This window comes from Protobothrops mucrosquamatus, unplaced genomic scaffold (assembly GCF_001527695.2).
Source record: "Protobothrops mucrosquamatus isolate PMUCROS unplaced genomic scaffold, P.Mucros_1.0 scaffold3025, whole genome shotgun sequence".
NCBI classification, from domain to species: Eukaryota; Metazoa; Chordata; class Lepidosauria; order Squamata; family Viperidae; genus Protobothrops; species Protobothrops mucrosquamatus.
Window position 1 is genome coordinate 33,340 of NW_015389040.1, and position 17,808 is coordinate 51,147.

Here is a 17,808-nt window from a genome sequence, read left to right on the forward strand (position 1 = left end):
CCCCCCCCCAATTCTGCCCACCTCACCTGCTTGGTTAGTAATGTAAGTCATGTTGGTTGGATCCAAATCTTTTGCCTTGTTGTAATGTTCCAAGGCTCTTTCGAAGTCTTTCTTTTTGTAGGCCTCGTTCCCCAATTCCTTCTCCTTCAGGGCCTGAAAATCAGCAGACACGTCTTGATCAAGGACATTCTAGACTCGTTTGGCAGGACATTCAACACAAATTGTCGGTCCTAGTAAGGAGTTATCAGCCTTCTCTGCTGGCCACCCACTATATCTGAGAATCAGGATAGAGATATAGGAAAACCTTCCTTCCCTTCCCTTTTCATATCCTTCCTTCCTTCTTCTTCCGTTCCTTCCTTCCTTTTCGTATTCTTCCCTCCTCCGTCTCTTTTGGTATCCTTCCTTCCTTCCTTTTCATATCCGACCTTCATCCTCCCTCTCTCCCTTTTGGTATCCTTCCTTCCTTCCAGATTCCATCTTCCTCCCTCCCTCTTTCCTTTCCTTCCTTCTTCCCTTTCATTTCCTCCCCTTTCTTTTTTCCTTCCTTGTTCCATCTTCCATCTCTAGTTTCATTCATTCATTCATTCATTCATTCATTCATTCATTCATTCATTCATTCATTCATTCATTCATTCATTCATTCTGCAGGATACCAACTCTGCCAGGGACCAGTACCTTCTTCTTGTTTTCTGGCAGGTCTTCCTCCATGGGTTCTGCCTTGGGCTCTTTCTTGGGGGGTGGAGGAGGAGGGGGAGACATGGCTTCATCTTCATCGTCAGCGCTGGCTAAGTCGACCCCGAGCAGCACCCCGAGTGTTGTCATCACCCGGGGGTCCTTCAGTTTTCTGTCACACAGCAGGGAGACAAGCCCAGCCTGAGTACTTCAGAACACGTCCTGGGCAGGCTGTCCCAGTGCACCAAGCCAAGTTTTAACCCGGTTTAAAGAACAGGCAAAACCTGCCTGGGATTCCCAGAAGGGCTTTTATTTAGATGGGCCCTCTGATTTTGCTGCCTTTGCTCTCTTTTACAACCACGTGAATTAGAGAACTGTAATTCTCAAAGCAACATGCCTTTTGCAGGATGCACGGCCCAAATGGCTGCCTGATGGCATGAAAATGAATGGGAATTAATTAATTAGTATTAAATAAATAATTCAAACTAAATGATCCATTAATCAGTGGAACAACTTGCTTCCAGAAGTTGCAGGTGCTTCATTACTGGAAGAGATTAGACAGCCATCGGTCTGGAATGGCATAGGGTATCCTGCCTGAGCAGGGGGTTGGACTAGAAGACCTCCATGGTCCCTTCCAACTCTTTTATTCTATTAATGCCCTGACGTTCCTTGATGGAACTCTAGATAAGTGCTAGAAGAAGTTCTAAAGGAAGATTTAAAAAGAGCAACTAAGATGATCCAAGGCCTGGAGACTAACACATACGAAGAACGGCTGCAGGACTTGGCTTTGGCTAGTCTAAAGAAAAGAAGAAATAGGGGTGACATGAAAGCAATGTTCCACTTTTTGAGGGGCTACCACAGAGAAGAAGGGGCACATTGTTCACCAAAGCACCAGAGGGCAGGACAAGAAACAACGGTTGGAAACTGACCAAAGAGAGAAGCAACCTGGAATTTAGGAGAAACTTCCTGACAGTGAGGACAAACAACCAGTGGAACAGCATGCCAACAGAAATCGTGGGCGCTTCATCACTGGAGGTTTTTAAGAAAAGACTGTCTGAGATGGTGTAGGTTCTCCTGCTTGAGCAGGGGGCTGGACTAGAAGACCTCCAAGGTCCTTTCCAGCTTCTATTCTATTCTATTCTATTCCCATTCTCGATTCGATTCTATTCTATATTCTATTCTATTCTATTCTATTCTATATTCTATTCTATTATTATTCTGTTCTGTATTTCTATTCTATTCTATATTCTATTCTATTATTATTCTGTTCTGTATTTCTATTCTATTCTATTCTATTCTATTCTATTCTATTCTATTGACATTCACCTGTCTGAGATGGTATAGGTTCTCCTGCTTGAGCAGGGGCCTGGACTAGAAGACCTCCAAGGTCCCTTCCAGCTTCTATTCTATTCTAATAGCAGATGGATTCCTGGGATAGGGGACTCTGGCTTCGACCAAGGAAAGCGCCACTTCAGCTGGATCATCCAGGTCCCCTTCTCACCGCCCCGCCAAACCCCACCGGCACTCACGTTCCCAGCTCCGACGGTTTGTTGCGGAGTTGCTCAATCAGCTCTCGGTAACTTGGGTCGCTGAGCAGGTTTCTGGTGCGAGGGTCGCTCTCCAGCTTTTGGTAGAGGTTGGGCATGTTGAACGGGTTCATGAGGTTCCGCTCTGAAAGAGGTTCCGGAAGAAGAAGGAGAGAGAGAAAAAGTCAGGGCCCTTAGTGGGATTTCCCTGTGGGGGGGGGCAGGCTGCAAAAGCCCTGGCGTTTCCAGCTTTAACCTCTCACCCATCTGACTCTTATTTATGACGGTCGCAGCGTCCTGGGGTCAAGTGATCCCCGCTGGGGACCTTCTGACCAACAAAGTCAATGGGGAAGCCACAACCATCATGTTACAGGCAGTCCTCCATTTACAGTAGTCTGTTTAGTGACCGTTCGGCACTGGAAAAAGCAACTTAGGACCGTTTTTCACACTTTGTAGCATTCCCCCAATGGTCCCAGGATCAAAATTCAGACGCTTGGCAACTGGATCGTATTTAGGACGGTCGCCGTGTGCTAGGATCATGCCTTCTGAGACCAGCAAACTCAATGGGGAAGCCAGATTCGCTTAACCACGTGACTCAGTTAACGGCCGCAGTGATTTCCTTAACAACGGGGGCAAGACAGGTTGTAAAACGGGGCACAGCTCACTTAAGCCACAGAAATTTCAGACTCAACGGTGCTGGTTAAGCCGAGCACGAGGTGTCCTGGGTCCTTCCGTGACAATCTATCACATATCGGGGTTTTGTTTTTAAATAATATTTTATTAATTTTCCAATTTTCCCATTTGAGCATTTAAAAAGCAACGTGGTGACTGGGTTAATCAATAGTTCAAAAATCTTTAGTGCAAATCTCAGGTGACAATATCAGACATTTCTTCTCTTTTTCCCTTAACGTTTACTGTCTCGTATTCAAGCCAGTACAGTTCTTATTATATCAATTCAATAGAATCATTATTACATTTATCAATAGATTTTTGGCTTATATATATCTGAATTACATTCAATCGTCATACCTGGGTTTTTTTTATTCAAGCCTTTACAGAGACCCCCTACCCGGTTTTTGGATCCCTAATGCCGCGTGGAACGTTTGCACGGCCCTAATCCTGCTGCTTTCCAAAACGACGGGCCGTTTCTCTTCCCGACTGCTGCGAGGCTTTGGTTCGGATCGGTTCCGTCCCTCTCTCGGTCGAGGTCAAGGGGAGTGGACGGTCGGACCTGAGGTACAAAACGTCCGGAAGGAAGTTGACCCGTAACGGGCCGAGCACAAAGTCGGGAAGGCGCATGCAGAAGAAGCGAAGGAGTTTCGCCAAGTCCTTAAGGTTCCGCCGACGAAAAGCCCTTATCGGGACGTTGAGAGCACAAGACGGATCAGAGAAGGCCAGAGACGCCTGCACAGAGAAACCAGAGCCTCCCCCCCCCCCGTGGTCATTAAGCGAATCCACAGTTGTCGTGCAGAACACCGCCGTTGTTTTAAGCGTTGGGGCGTTTTGGCCAGCATCGGAAATAAATGCTGGTCACGTGACCAACGGGTGCGGTCACGTGACCAACGGGTGGGGCAGCCAGAACTCCAGAAGTACAGGTAGCCCTCGACTTACGACCACAAGGGAGCACCCTTCTGCCGTTAAGTGAGGCAGTGAAGTGAATGTGAATTTGACGAGCTTCCCTGTCAATCACTGCAATTGTTAAGCTAGGCCAGGGCTAGGCAACCTTGGCTCTTTTATGACTTGTGGACTTCAACTCCCAGAATTCCTGAGCCAGCATGGGGAAAACTTTGGCCCCCTCATGACTCGTGGACTTCAACTCCCAGAATTCCTCAGCCAGCATGGCTCAGCTTGGAAACCTCTCCCTTTCCCCTCAGCGTGGCTGGCTCAGGAATTCTGGGAGTCGAAGTCCACGAGTCACAAAAGAGCCAAGGTTGCCTACCCCTGAGCTAGTCACGCTGAGTTGTTAAGCGAACCTGGCTTCCCCATCGTTTGTGTGCGTCAGGAGGTCGCAAAAAGGGGACCACCCGAGTCCCGGCGCCTGTCATAAATACGAGTCGGTGGCCCAAATTTTGATCACGTGACTTATGGGGAGGCTGCAACGGCCGCCAGTGTGAAAAAGGGTCCCATTTCCCGGTGCCGTTGTGACTTTGAACGGTCACCAAAAGAACTGTCGTAAGTCGAGGACTCGTCCTTGACCTCAGCAGCCAAGTGGAGAGGTTTCAAAAGCAACTTGGAACCCTCTTCTCACCTTGCCCCATTCCGGCTTCAGCTCGATGGTCTTGCAAGCGTCTTCCAGGGCCTTGTGGTACTCCCCCTTTTTGGCGTAAGCAGCCGAGCGGTTGCTGTACAGCACGTGGTTGGCCGAGTCCAACCGGATGGCCTCGGAGTAGTGCTTGATGGCTTCAGCGGTGTTGCCAGAGCTGAGGGCCTTGTTGCCTTTCTCCTTCAGTTCATTCACCTGGAGAGAGGAGAGCAGAGGAACGTTAAACCTGGTTAAGGGCCCCGTCTTCCAAAGGCGAAGAATGTATAAGTCAGGGGTAGGCAACCTTGGCTCTTTTATGACTTGTGGACTTCAACTCCCAGAATTCCTGAGCCAGCGTGGCTCAGCTTGGAAACCTCTCCCTTTCCCCTCAGCATGGCTGGCTCAGGAATTCTGGGAGTTGAAGTCCACGCGTCATAAAAGAGCCAAGATGGCCTACCCTTGGCCTAGGAAGAGAGCCAAGGAGACGGAAGGGCCGACTTGCACCCAGCTGTGAGCTTTCGATCACCACCTGCTCATGGATGCCGAAACTGCAGCCTCTGCAACAGTGTTTGCAGCCTACAAGCCATGATGTAAATCATAGGACGAGGTCCCTGCCACATCCCAGGTTCTCCCCAGAGGAACCAGCAAGCTAGAGGTGGCTTCCTCTGAGTCACGGCTCCGTTCAGCTAGGGACCAGCAGCTGAAATTACAGATGGCCAAGAATAACCAGCCTTTTGAGCCGTGACAAAACGTCACGGAGGCTCTCTCTGCAAGGATTCAGGTTTACCGCTGCGTTTGAGCTATGTGGGAAAAATGAGGTGGTTTTTTTTTTTATCAAAAAAGGGAGGAAAGGCAAGACAATACACGTTTTCAAAGATACCCATTGCCCTGGCCCATTTGGGATGGAGCAAGGCAGGGGAAAAAAAATAAAAATAAAAGCCCAAAGGCGCAGCGATGTAGTTGGACCCCAGCCAGGTTGCTATGGTATAAAAAACCCTGACACAATCACACCCACCCAACTGCCTTACAGATCTGTTCTGTTTTTCCTTTTTTTTTTTTTCCCCCTGCTCGTTCAGTTTCTGGCACCTTTTACTTAAAAGGCCAACTGCTTCCGCTACCATTCATTTTCACACCCGGGCAACAATGCAATTAGGATGGTGGCAGGAAAGTTTTAATTAGTGGGGAGGGGAGGGGGCAAGCTTGACCTCAAAAGGAGATGACCTTTTGCACGCCAAAGGTCCCAGGTTCACATGTTTAGCCAACAGCTTTTTTTTCTTCAATAGAGGAATCCCCCCATTTTCAATTACCTTGGTTCACACAGGGTGCCGAGCCCAGGGTTTAATAATAGTTTACCGAATAAACCACAACTGGTTTTGTGCAATAGATCATGGGGTTCTCAACCTTGGCAATGTTAAGACTTGTGGACTTCAACTCCCAGAATTCCTCAGCCAGCTTTGCCAAGGTCGAGGATCCCTGCAATAGATGACGTCAAAAACCAGGATGCCAAAGTGACAGTGGTGTTATTTATGCCATTTAAAAGGGGATATTTGTAGGGTTGAAATTTGGGATCCCTGGTGCTGTTTCCTTGCAGACGTTTCATGGCCCAACTAGGTGACATCATCAGGGCCTGGCTGAGGAATTCTGGGAGTTGAAGTCCACAAGTCATAAAAGGGCCAAGTTTGAAGACCCCAGGCTTAAAGGTTTTTTTTGCTTGCGCTGTTGTTCTGGGATCAAACACTGATAAGCCTTGATCATATTACCTAGTTGGGTCACGAAACGTCTGCAAGAAAACCACCCAGCTCAGAGAGCACCAGGGACCCCCCCAGCCCTCCTCCGCTCTGCAAACCCTATTCCCTTCTAGCCCTGATGATGTTACCTAGCTGGGTCACGAAACGTCTGCAAGAAAACCACCCAAGTCAGAGTGCCAAAGAGCCCTCATTTACACGCCACTGTTAAACCCAAGCTGAGCTCGATTTAGCCAGATGTGCCAACCCAGCCTCTGTCAGCTGGGCGCTTAGGCAAAGGTCTCTGCGCCTTCTGGAAGCAGCCCTATCAGAATAATCCAGAGAAGTGAGAGGCTGCACATGTAATGCAGGCTCTTGCGTCCCACCTTATCCGGGATTCGGGATGCTGAACATGCTACAACGTGCAACTTAGGCTTGGCCCCTCTTTTTGGGTAAACATCTTCCAAGAGCCGAGAGGTTGCGCTAAAGCTCAGTTTGAGCAGCCTCCAGTGCTTTGCTGGTGAGACAGCATTTACATTCAACGCCACCGTCCTGCCCAAACAACAACTGGATTGTGCAAGCTGCCTTTGCAGATCAGAACCGTGAGGCTCCAACAGCCTGCTAAAGCCGCCACGGACCAACGTGGGAAGGGTGACAGGTGGCAGAAAACTGCTTCGGATGGGATCAAGGTCCCTAAAGCCGGGCCCTTCAAACTGGGCCCTTTGATGACTTGTGGACTTCAACTCCCAGCATGCCTGGCTGAGGGATTCTGGGAGTTGAAGAGCCCTGCCCTAAAGCGTCCCACTCACCTAGAAAAATGTGGAAGTGCTTGCAAGGAAGATAGATCCCAGAAAAGGGAGCAGCTCCCTAGAAATCTGAGCACACTTGTCCACTTTGACCGAGATGCCATCAGTGCAATAAGGATCCCCCCCACCGCAGAATCAATCTCCTCCTGCCTCCACATACACACACACACACAATTTGTCTTCATTCAGAACCCACAACATCCATAGGTCAAAGCCCCAAGTCATCTATAAAGACACCCTTTCCCATAAGCCTCTTCTCAGCCGGCTTCTCCAGCCGGCTCTCCTGGGCTTGTGGCTCCCCCTCAGTCCGAGTGTACCTCGGCTGGGGATGATGGAAGCTGTAGCTCAGTCTACAAAAGCAGGGGACTGAGGCTGGCTCCCCTAGGACCTCACTTCAAGATTGCGGTGGCCGAGCTCTTAAGAGGGGGGCAAGATAAAACCACCCGAATCCCTACGAAAGTTCAAAAGTGATTATTGTCAGCATTAAGCTATGATGGTTTTTGCCCAGGTTCTCAACACCCATTAGCCCGCACAGCTGGGCAGCCACCTGAGCTGGGGATGATGGGTATGGCCATTACTTTGGAGGAAGCAGGTGGGCCACAGAGGCTGGGGATGATGGGTATGGCCATTACTTTGACGGAAGCAGGTGGGCCAGGCAGGCTGGGGACGATGGGTATGGCCATTACTTTGACGGAAGTAGGTGGGCCATGTAGGCTAGGTATGATGGGTATGCCCACTACTTTGAAGGAAGCAGGTGGGCCATGCAGGCTGGGGATTATGGGTATGCCCACTACTTTGAAGGAAGCAGGTGGGCCATGCAGGCTGGGGATGATGGGTATGGCCATTACTTTGACGGAAGCAGGTGGGCCATGTAGGCTGGGGATGCTGGGCGTGGCCGTTACCTTAAAGGGGGCGGATGGGCCACGCAGGCTGGGGATGATGGGCACCCAACCGTTCCAAGGACAGCACGTGGGAGGGGGCCTGTTGGTCCCCTCCCCTCCTTCCCAAGATGCACTGCAAGCTCACCCTCCCTTCCCCCACGAGGCTGCCCCCCCACTCAGCCTTTCACTCCCCTCCCTCCCNTTTTTGCCATGGTTATTAAGCCAATCACTGCAGTTGTTAAGGGAATTGTATGGTTATAAAGCAAATCCAGCTTCCCCATTGATTTTGCTTGTTGGAAACCAGCTGGGAAGGTCAAAAATGGCAATTGCGTGCCCACGGGATGCTGGAATATATAATATGGAATATCTGCTAGTTGCCAAGTGCCCTAATTCTGATCACATGACCATGGGGATGCTCATCAGTTCATTTGAAAGCCTGGAAAAACAACAGGGAGCTGAAAGATTTAAATTAAATTAACTTTTTATTTCCTAATACCTTTTGAATCTTATTTCAATTCACCGTATTGCAGCTTATTTATGCGGTTTGGGGGGGGGGTGTTCAAGCCCGAATTGGCCAGTCCGATGCTGCTCTGAGCATTGAATATAGAAAGAAAGCAGCAAGATTCGTTTTTCAGCTATAATTAGAAGCTCGGCTCCTTTCTAAAATTAGCTGCTGGTTATGCCGCCAACTAATGTTGGGGAAGAGGCAATCCTGTCTCTCTTCTCTAAAAAGATTATTTTGGAGCAGGGTCTGCTCTAATACATTCCATTAGACTAGACGACCTCCAAGGTCCCTTTTCCCACTCAGCTACCGGTGAATCTGTTATTCAGCGTGGCCTTAGAAGCGTTGCGAAAGACTACATTTCCCAGAAGCCCTCGGACCTGAAGCGCGGGGCGGGGCCACCGAGGCTGGGCTCGTGCGTTGAGCAGCAGCGGCAGCTGTGGTTGCAACTCGCGCCCTCCTTGGCTCTGCTGTCCCAAATACCAGGTGTTTTATATATAAGGGAGGAAGATCCCTTTGCCCTTTCCCTGGACCAACCAGAGCGGCCCGCTGCAGGCTTTGCAACCATGCCAGGCAGTTTTCTGCCCCTCCAGCCGCAGAGGCTGCTTGGCAGTCTAGGGAGGCTGTGGAGGGAGTGGGGCGGTTGCCCCATCGCTGTCCACGCGGGTGGGAGGCAAGGGGACTGGGCCAGGCTCCCCTTGGGCAAAACTGCCAGCCGGTGGGTGTTTGCACAGGGCATCCGGAGCTGGGCTATAGCTGCCCCCTTGGCTATGGCTGCTAAGGTGGATTTGACCACGTCCACTGATTGGAAGGAGGCTAAATGTAAGTGAGAAGAAGGGGCAAAGTGTGTGGTTTTGTGTGTGTGTGTGTCGTTGCAAGTGCTTGCCCTGACTGCGTCTCCTTCCAGGAGTCCCTTGCTGAGCTCCTGCAAGTCCCTCCGTCCCTTGGTGGCTTGCAACTGGCATCCCCTTTAATTTCCTGACTCTTTAATATCTCTGCCAAGCTCCCAAGCTTGATAGGAAAGCTTGCCCAGACGAATGGCTGTCCAATCTCTTCTGGAAAATCTCCAGTGATGGAGCACCTACAACTTCTGGAGGCAAGCCATTTTACTGATCGATCTGGGATTATAGGATAACAGAATAACAAAGTTGGAAGGGACCTTGGAGGTCTTCTATAATAATAATAATAACAATAACAATAATAATAATAATAAACCCTATACCAGGCAGGAAACCCTATACCATTTTGGACAAATGGCTGTCCAGTCTCTTCTTAAAAACCTCCAGTGTTGGAGCATTCACCGCTTCTGGAGGCAGGTTGTTCCACTGGTTAATTGTTCTAACTGTCAGGAAGTTTCTCCTTAGTTCTAGGTTGCTTCTCTCCTTGCTTAGTTTCCACCCGTTGCTTCTTGTCCGGCCTTCAGGCGCCTTGGAAAATAGCTGCCTCTTCTTTGTGGCAGCCCCCGAGATATTGGAACACTGCTATCATGTCCCCCTTCGTCCTTCTCTTCATTAAAATAATAGTATAATAATAATAATAACAACAGTAAAGTTGGAAGGGACCTTGGAGGTCATCTAGTCCAACCCTCTGCTCAGGCAGGAAACCCTATACCATTCCAGTCAAATGGCTGTCCAATCTGTTAAAAACCTCCAGTGTTGGAGCACCACAACTTCTGGAGGCAAGTTGTTCCACTGGTTAATTGTTCTGTCAGAAAAGTTCTCCTTAATTCCAAAGACTAGGAGCCTAAACTGCATATTATATGGTTCATTGTAGGATGGGAAGCTAATAATTGTATTTTTTGTTAGATATATATAAGTCAGTACATCTCCACTTGGAAGTTTCATGCTTCTGCAAGCTCTTTTCTGCAGTTAACTGTAACTGCATTGCATTCTGGGAGCTTTCCTCAGTTGCTTGCTTGCAGATTGCAAAGCATTGTGGGAAGTTTTGTGGTTTCATTTCCCAAGGCCCAGGCCAGCTTTCTCCAACCTGGTGCCCTCCCCACGTGTGAATTTATTTTCCAACATGTATATCCAACGCTTTTTACTCAAAGTGAGGGACTTGGATGGGATGCTGGCTGGGAATCCTGGAAGATGTAGTCGCTGAACATCGATCCATTGGCCTGGGAGAGAAATTGCAGCTTTTGCAAAAAAAAAAAATCTGTTGGGTTGAACTAGTGCTTGATCTAAGAGGCACTTTATTTCATATTTTAAATCACCCTCACCCTCCAAAGATTTGCTGCTTCAAATCAGCCAAAATGACTCCAGAACCACGTCTTTAGTCCTTATTTATGTATTTCTACATTGGCTTTTGTAAACTTTGCAGAATTGGGCTTCTTCCGCCTTTTCCATACCTGCCTGCTCTTCTTAGTCATGGAAAAGAAAGTTTCTGTCTGACTTTATATCAAATTTCCACCCTGCCCACCTCATCTGTGTGACTCTGGGCGGGTTACAAATAAAAACTGTTAAAAGAAACATAGTTAAAATAAAGATGTTAACTTTTAACATAAGGGCAAAAAGAGACATAGTTCAAATGTTTAACTGTAAAAAAGAAACATAGTTCAATGTTTATTTTTAACCTAGTATAAAGAAACACGGTTATGTGTTTATTTTTTAACTTAAAGATAAAAAAGAGACATAGTTCAAATGTTTAATTTTAACATTACGGTAAAAAAAAAGAGTGAAAAACAGGTTGTAACTTTGAACCGTCCCTAAAGGACCGGTTGTAAGTCTAGGACTGCCTGTACTTAATTCCTATTTAATGTTTGCACCTCTGCTTTGTGAAGTTTGTAAGCCACTGAGGTGACAAGAGTCGCTTAGAGAGAGAGAGAGAGATGGGCGGTGGGTTAAATTTTAATTCATAAATAAAAGAGGCCGCCATTTGCAGCCAGGAGGCAATGGAATGCTCAGGGCCTCGGTTGCCTAGCAACCAGCCCTGGGACCATTCCTCTCCTGGACTGGGCCTGCATCCATCCTTTGAGGGAAAAATGTCATCTTGAGAGACTTTTTCTTTTCTTTTTTTTTTTTTTTTTGCAAAAGGCTGGGCTTTTTAAAAACCTTGAAGAGGTTTCAGGAGCAGCAGTTGAAAAAGAGCCCCAGCCTCTGGAAGGCCTTTGGGATGGCTGCTTTGGCGTCCCCGCTGAGGAAAATGGTTCCCTCAGAGCAATGGCGGCCGGCCTAAGAAAATGTGCTGACTTGGGACTCAAGGATGGCCCCCTGGTTGTGTTTAGCTCTGGGGACAAGGCAGGGGATGTTCCTGGTGGGGTCTGCCAGCTTCTTTGGTGCCCAAGGTTGGCATTGAGGAAGGGGGGGGTCTCCTTGGAAGTAGACCCCCGAATTGCAATTTCCAATTTCTGAGAAGAGAGTTGACGGCAGTCGGTTCGGTGGGCGACACGCTCAAGTGAGACATGCACCACTGAGCAAGTTAACATCTCAGTTCTTGCACATCCATGTTGCAAAAAACCCCTGCTTAGGTTAGCATAAGTGTTACTCCCTTATTTAATACCTCCTCATTCCTGCAACTTGTATGTTGTATTGTACTGGCTGTGTAAAGAGTATTATTATTATTACATTTTTATCCTGTCCCTCCCTTCCTTCTTTCTTTCTTTCTTTCTTTCTTTCTTTCTTTCTTTCTTTCTTTCCTTCCTTCCTTCCTTCCTTCCTTCCTTCCTTCCTTCCTTCCTTCCTTCCTTGGTGTTACATTCTTATCCTGTATTTATTTATTTATGTATTTATTGGTATTATTACATTCTTATCCTTTATTAATATTATTACATTCTTATCCTTTATTAATATTATTACATTATTATCCTTTTTTATTTATTGCTATTACATTCTTACTCTTCCTTTCTTCCTTTCTTTCCTTTCTTCCTTTCTTTCCTTCCTTTCTTTCTTTCTTTCTTTCTTTCTTTCTTTCTTTCTTTCTTTCTTTCTTTCTTTCTTTCTTTCTTTCTTTCTTTCTTTCTTTCTTTCTTTCTTTCTTTCTTTCTTTCTAAATTTATTGACAGCCCATCTTACCACAAGGTAACTCTGGGCAGTTTACAATATTAAGAAGATTTTTTTTTTTTAACAAAACCTATACACAGTAGGAACTAAATAATAAAATAGATAATACACAATCCTAACTTTTTAAAAACTTTATAGGTAACTATAAAGTGAACTTTAAAGTATATAAACTACAAAGTGTATACTTTACTTCATAGGCAACTCAAGGAGGTGAATATATATAATATTCTTTCCTCCTATTTTTCCCACAATAACAATAACCATGTGAGGTGTGTTGGGCTGGACTTTCATGGCTAAGGCAGGACTACAACTTACCGCACCCAGTTTTTAGGCTGGCACCTTAACTATTACACCAAACTGGCTCTAGTTGCTATTGGTAAAAATACAGGTAGTCCTCATTTAGTGACTGCCTTGTTTAGCAACTGTTCACACAAAGGGGGTGACAAAATAACTGCGACTGGGGCCTTGCATGGACAACTTTTGCAGGTCTATGAAGCAAAGGAAGGCTGAAGTCGGATCGTAAGCAGAATTGTGACTCACTTAGTGACTGCTTTGCTTAACAACCGAGATGCTGATTCTGCCAGATGTGGACTACATGGCCTCAGGATATGCTTGGTTGCAGATTGGATGCTTTCCATTCATTTAGCTACTCTAAAGCAAAACTTCGCCAGCTTCTAACTGCTGAAAACATTTTCTTTTGAGGTTGCAATACAATCCCTTAAAAAATGATTCCTTTCTAACTGATAATGATAACTTTCGAACTTTCTAAATTTGGGGGGGGGGAATCTGCAATAATTTATTGATATGCAGTAAATTATTGCAGATTCCCCCCTCCCAATTTGGATCACCAACCATTATTTTCTTTCTCTCTTGCTTTATTTTCCCATTCAGCATTTCTGAAAGGGCTGAACAACAAACAGCGCCGTCCTCATTACTTCACCAAAGATTTCGTCAAACTGAAGCAGATCCCAACGTGGAAAGAAATGGCCAAAAGTGAGTCGTCTTTTTTGTTTAAAAAGCTATTTTGAAGTCCGTGACATAGAAGTATCTTCCTCCCTCCATCATCATCATCTTCATCTCTTCTCCCTTTAATGCCAGGCGCTCGGATCCAGCAGCCCGAAGAAACCATTTACCCCAAAGATAATAATCTGAACGGGAAAATCTCCTTAGTCCGAGGAGACATTACAAAGTTGGAGGTCGATGCGATCGTCAATGCTGGTGAGTGAACAGGGGACTGATCCTGTTTGGCTTTGGGAGGGGCTGGGCATGGCAGATGTGATTTTTGCATCCCTCCTTTGGGTTTAAGAATGGAAGAAAAGGAACAGACATGCTCTTGGCCAGGGGTCTCCAGATTTGGCAACTTCAAGACTTGTGGACTTCAACTCCCAGAATCCCCCAGCTAGAATTGAAGTCCACAAGTCTTAAAATAGCTAAGTTTGGAGACCCCTGCTCTTGGAAAGCATTTTGTAATTTCTGCAGTCCAGTTCTCTCGTTAAAAATGTCCCCGGCAGTGTTGTTAAGCTAACTACTGTCATAGGGATAGGGGAAAAAAATGTTAAAGTAGTGGATACATGGGTGCAGTGTGCATATGTGCATGTCGCAAGAAGTAACTTTACAGAGTCTTGAATAGTTAGACCTGTTTCCCAGGCTTAGCCATTTCAAGATGTGTGGACTTCAATTCCCAGAATTTTCTCCTCAATGGCTAGGGAATTCTGGGAGTTGAAGTTCACCCAGCTGGAAATTGCTCTGGTTGGGCATCTGTGAATTACACAACGGCCGAAGAGGTTGAAGTCCGTCTGCTTGAAAATGTATATATGTACAGTAGAAACTTTTGAAGCCTTTGGAAGACAGAATATCTATAAAAAAGAAGCTAAGTCTAAGAGGACAAAGAAGTAGAAAAAAATGCAGTCATAGATAACAGGGGAAAAAATACTTGTGATTGTATTGTCTCTTCCCCAAATTAATAAATAAATGACCCATTTTGAATCCTTCTGTTCTTTGGAATTGGATGATCAACCAAAGCAGGTAAGTGATCAGTTTTTTTTAATTCAGTGTGGTGGATTGCTTTGTGGGGGTTTTTTTTCTTTACAACAAAGATATTTTAAAAATTGGTCTATCACTTTCCCGCTTCAGACTCTTTAGCAAACAGATTTTCTGTGCTCGTTGTACGCCTTAAAATTTGGGCGATTGGCGTCCAAGGTCGAATCGCAGTAAAATTACGGTGAAGTTCTGGAAAACTCGGTAAATGCTCTTTGTTGGGGGATCAGATTATGGCAAAATTAATTTTTCTCCATCTGCAGGAGTACCGCCTTGTTTGAGTGAGTGTTTCTTTTGCTTGTGTCAATATGTTGGAAATAAATAAAGCAAGTATGGGAGTGTGTACATGCAGGGGCATTCCTTTAAAATGATGCTGTGTATACGGATTGCCGTGTGAAGAACAGAGCGAGAGAGGTGGAAAAGAAGTTGATTCCATTAAGAAAAAGTAACCTTGGAACCAGGCCTCACGTTTACAACCTTTGCATGCCTGTAAAGCAAAAGAAAGCTGTGAAGGGAAAAATTGCAAGCACAGTTGCGGCTGCACGTAACCGTCACTTTGCTTAATGTTTGCTGCCAATTGGGCTCACTAAACAAGGACTACCTGCATTCTGTGGCTTACAGTGTACGATTTGAGGAAAAGGGAGGACAATTACGGCTGTTTAAGCAGGAAAAACCATGTGGTTCTTATCAGTCTCGGGTTTTATAACTGAGAAACGATCTGATTTTAATTTCTGCTCGAAATATACGGTATATAATATACTCAACGGGACCTGGCGTCGTTGCTTGCCATGAACACCGGGGGGCGCCAAAGGCTCAGAATTCAACATTCGGTCCCTGTTTGAATTTCGCCATAGCAATAAATCTGCAGCTTTATTAGCGTTGTTTATAAGGCTTTGCTAACGAGCTTTTTTGCTGGTGCTTCATCAGTCTTCCCTTGTACATCATAAAGTCCATATGTCCTTAATTCATATGTGCTGCTGCATGTAAATTAAGATTACCGACAATCCGATTTTATTCCTAGCTGTGAAAAAAAACTACTGGCAGCCGGTTGTTTTTCCTTGCTTTGAAGCAATCGAATTTGTAGGGCTTGCAGGAGAGCCGTCAACCCGGGTGGTCTGGGGCAACTTAACCAAGCAAGCAGGGTGTTTATTTCCTCTTAACCTTGTCTCCATGACAGAAATCTTAACACAATCACGGCCTCAAAAGCTCTTACAGACACCAGATGTGCGGTTAACCCCTCCCAGTGCATCAGCATACATAGCCGGCGTTAACAGTGATATATTTCAACGTTATATTTTGTTTTAAACGAATGAATAATGTGAAATTTTTTTTATTTCTGCTGAGTTCGTGACTCAAAACGCACGGGGAAGTTTTGCGCACGGGTTTAGGACAGAATAAATCCTGCAGGCATATATATAAAGTCAAAATTACAATGCAGGTGGCAGATTTTGTCTCTGTGCTTTTATTTGCTGATTGAAATGTGGAGGGTGTCCTGTTCCCTGCTCGCTGCACTCTTCCACGTTCAGCCTGTTCCTACTGAACCCCAGACACGTATCGACCCCTGAATTGAGGGAGTCATAAGGGGGCCATTGCCAAGTCTTACCCTCACCTTGGATGAAAATACAAATACTCCTCATCCTTCAGCCATTCATTTAGCCACCATTCAAAGTTATGAAAAAGTCACTGTGAGGATCAATCCTCACTCTTGCGACCACTGCAGCATCCCTATAGCAGCCCCTCAAGTATCGGAAGACTGCTATCCTGTCCCCCCCTCATCCTTCTCTTCCATAGACCAGGCAGACCTAGCTCCCTCGACTGTTCTTCCTACAGTTTATAGCCCAGGGGTCTTCCAATTTGGCCCTTTGATGACTTGTGGACTTCAACTCCCAGAATTCCTCAGCCAGTCCACAAGTCATAAAAGGGCCAAGTTTGAAGACCCCTGGTTTAGCCTCTAGATTGGGAGACTAGGACTAGAACTCTGCTTGGTGGTTCCCCCTCCACCCCCTGTCATCTTTTACGTTGGGTCACCTGAGTAGCTTTCAACCTGATGTGGTCCTTGTAGGACCAGCCATCTCTCTCTCTCTCTCTCTCTCTCTCTCTCTCTAACTTCAAGAGCTAAGGCCTGGAGGGGACCACTGGTGGTAAGATTGCCGCCCGTGTGTTCTCCCAGCTGGATGTTTTCAGGAGAGATGGATGGATTGAGTGCCTGTGTTGCTTTGGCATTACGAATCGCCGGCCACGGTTATCAGCCCGCCGAGCGCGGGAGGCAAAAGCCCCAGGCGGCTATTACCGTGGCAAATTGTCAACGCAGATCGACGCATGTGTCACTCCAGCGGTCCAATTGCTGCTGCCAGCGGAATCGTCGGAGGAGCTGGAACACAATCCGAGCTGCTGCTTAGGAAGCCTGGAGGGGGGGGCTGGCCTTGTTTAGTTGGCTGACCCCTCTCCCCAGCAGCTGGCCTCGAACTGAAAAACAAAAAGGCCACGGCACGTCTCTCGGGAGCAGAACTCCTCAACGGGGTTCGTGCCTGGCCCTAAACCCTGGTTTGTTTACCGCTGGTCAGTTGACAAAGCTGCAGACAGCGGGATTCGGGGAACTGGCTAAGCAGCGAGCAGCTGGTTAATCCCTTGAATTTCTTTGGGGACGGAGCCACCTGTAACTCTGGTGTCTGAAAAGTGGAAGAGTGCTTCCCTGCATTTGGCAGAAGGGAACTATGGCAATACCTTGGCTTTATGGAAAGGAGGGAGGGAGGGAGGAAGGAAGGAAGGAAAGGAAAGAAGGAAGGAGAAAAGGAAGGAAAGAGGAAGGAAGAAGGAAGGAGGAAAGGAAGAAAAGAAGGAGAGAAGGAGATTAATAGAACAGCAAAGAAAAACCTGAGATTTGAGAAAGAATTTTGTAATCTCTTTGCTCACTCATTTCCATGGAGAATTTTTGTTTATAGCTTGCTTTTATTTATAGTAGTAGTAGTAGTAGTAGTAGTAGTAACAATAACAACAATAATAATAATAATAATAATACCATCAAACATCCACATCTGCCTATCCCAGCCCTTGGGAAGGACTCAATAGGTAGACATAAATGCCAAATCCAGTCTGAACATCTGGCTGACTGTGCGATGATCCATAATAATAATAATAATAATAATAATAATAATAATAATAATAATAATAATAACAACAACAACAACAACAACAACAACAACAACAACAACTCAGGGTGGTGATCATACCAAATACCCCTTCCTCCTCTTATTTTCCCCACAATCAGAGCCCCGGGTTGGGCTGAGAGGGAGGGACCGGCCCAAAGTCACCCAGCTGGCTTTCACGCCTAAGGCGGGACTAGAACTCCTTGTCTCCTGCTGATTGACTCAAGGTCACCCAGTTGATTTTCTTGCCCAAGTGGAGCTAGAGCTCCCT

The 17,808-nt window shown here is 46.4% G+C and overlaps 2 protein-coding genes across 2 annotated transcripts in view; one reads left to right on the forward strand and one right to left on the reverse strand.

The window, feature by feature from the left end:
- The window catches only part of STIP1 (stress induced phosphoprotein 1), a 12,963-nt gene extending 7,134 nt beyond the window's left edge, over positions 1-5,829 (reverse strand). Inside the window, exons 1-5 of the mRNA XM_029286169.1 lie at positions 5,794-5,829; positions 4,447-4,656; positions 2,202-2,362; positions 676-844; positions 27-153 (exon numbers count right to left, since the gene is read on the reverse strand). Of these exons, the coding sequence (XP_029142002.1) occupies positions 27-153; positions 676-844; positions 2,202-2,362; positions 4,447-4,656; positions 5,794-5,829 (703 nt within the window). The remainder of the gene's footprint in view (positions 1-26; positions 154-675; positions 845-2,201; positions 2,363-4,446; positions 4,657-5,793) is intronic.
- Positions 5,830-8,781: 2,952 nt separating this feature from the next.
- On the forward strand, positions 8,782-16,790 carry MACROD1 (mono-ADP ribosylhydrolase 1). Its single transcript, XM_015826256.1, has 4 exons — positions 8,782-9,175; positions 13,246-13,347; positions 13,453-13,572; positions 16,576-16,790. The coding sequence occupies exons 1-4, from the start codon at positions 8,920-8,922 to the stop codon at positions 16,788-16,790; spliced, it is 693 nt and encodes a 230-aa protein (XP_015681742.1). The 5' UTR covers positions 8,782-8,919.
- Positions 16,791-17,808: the final 1,018 nt, after the last annotated feature.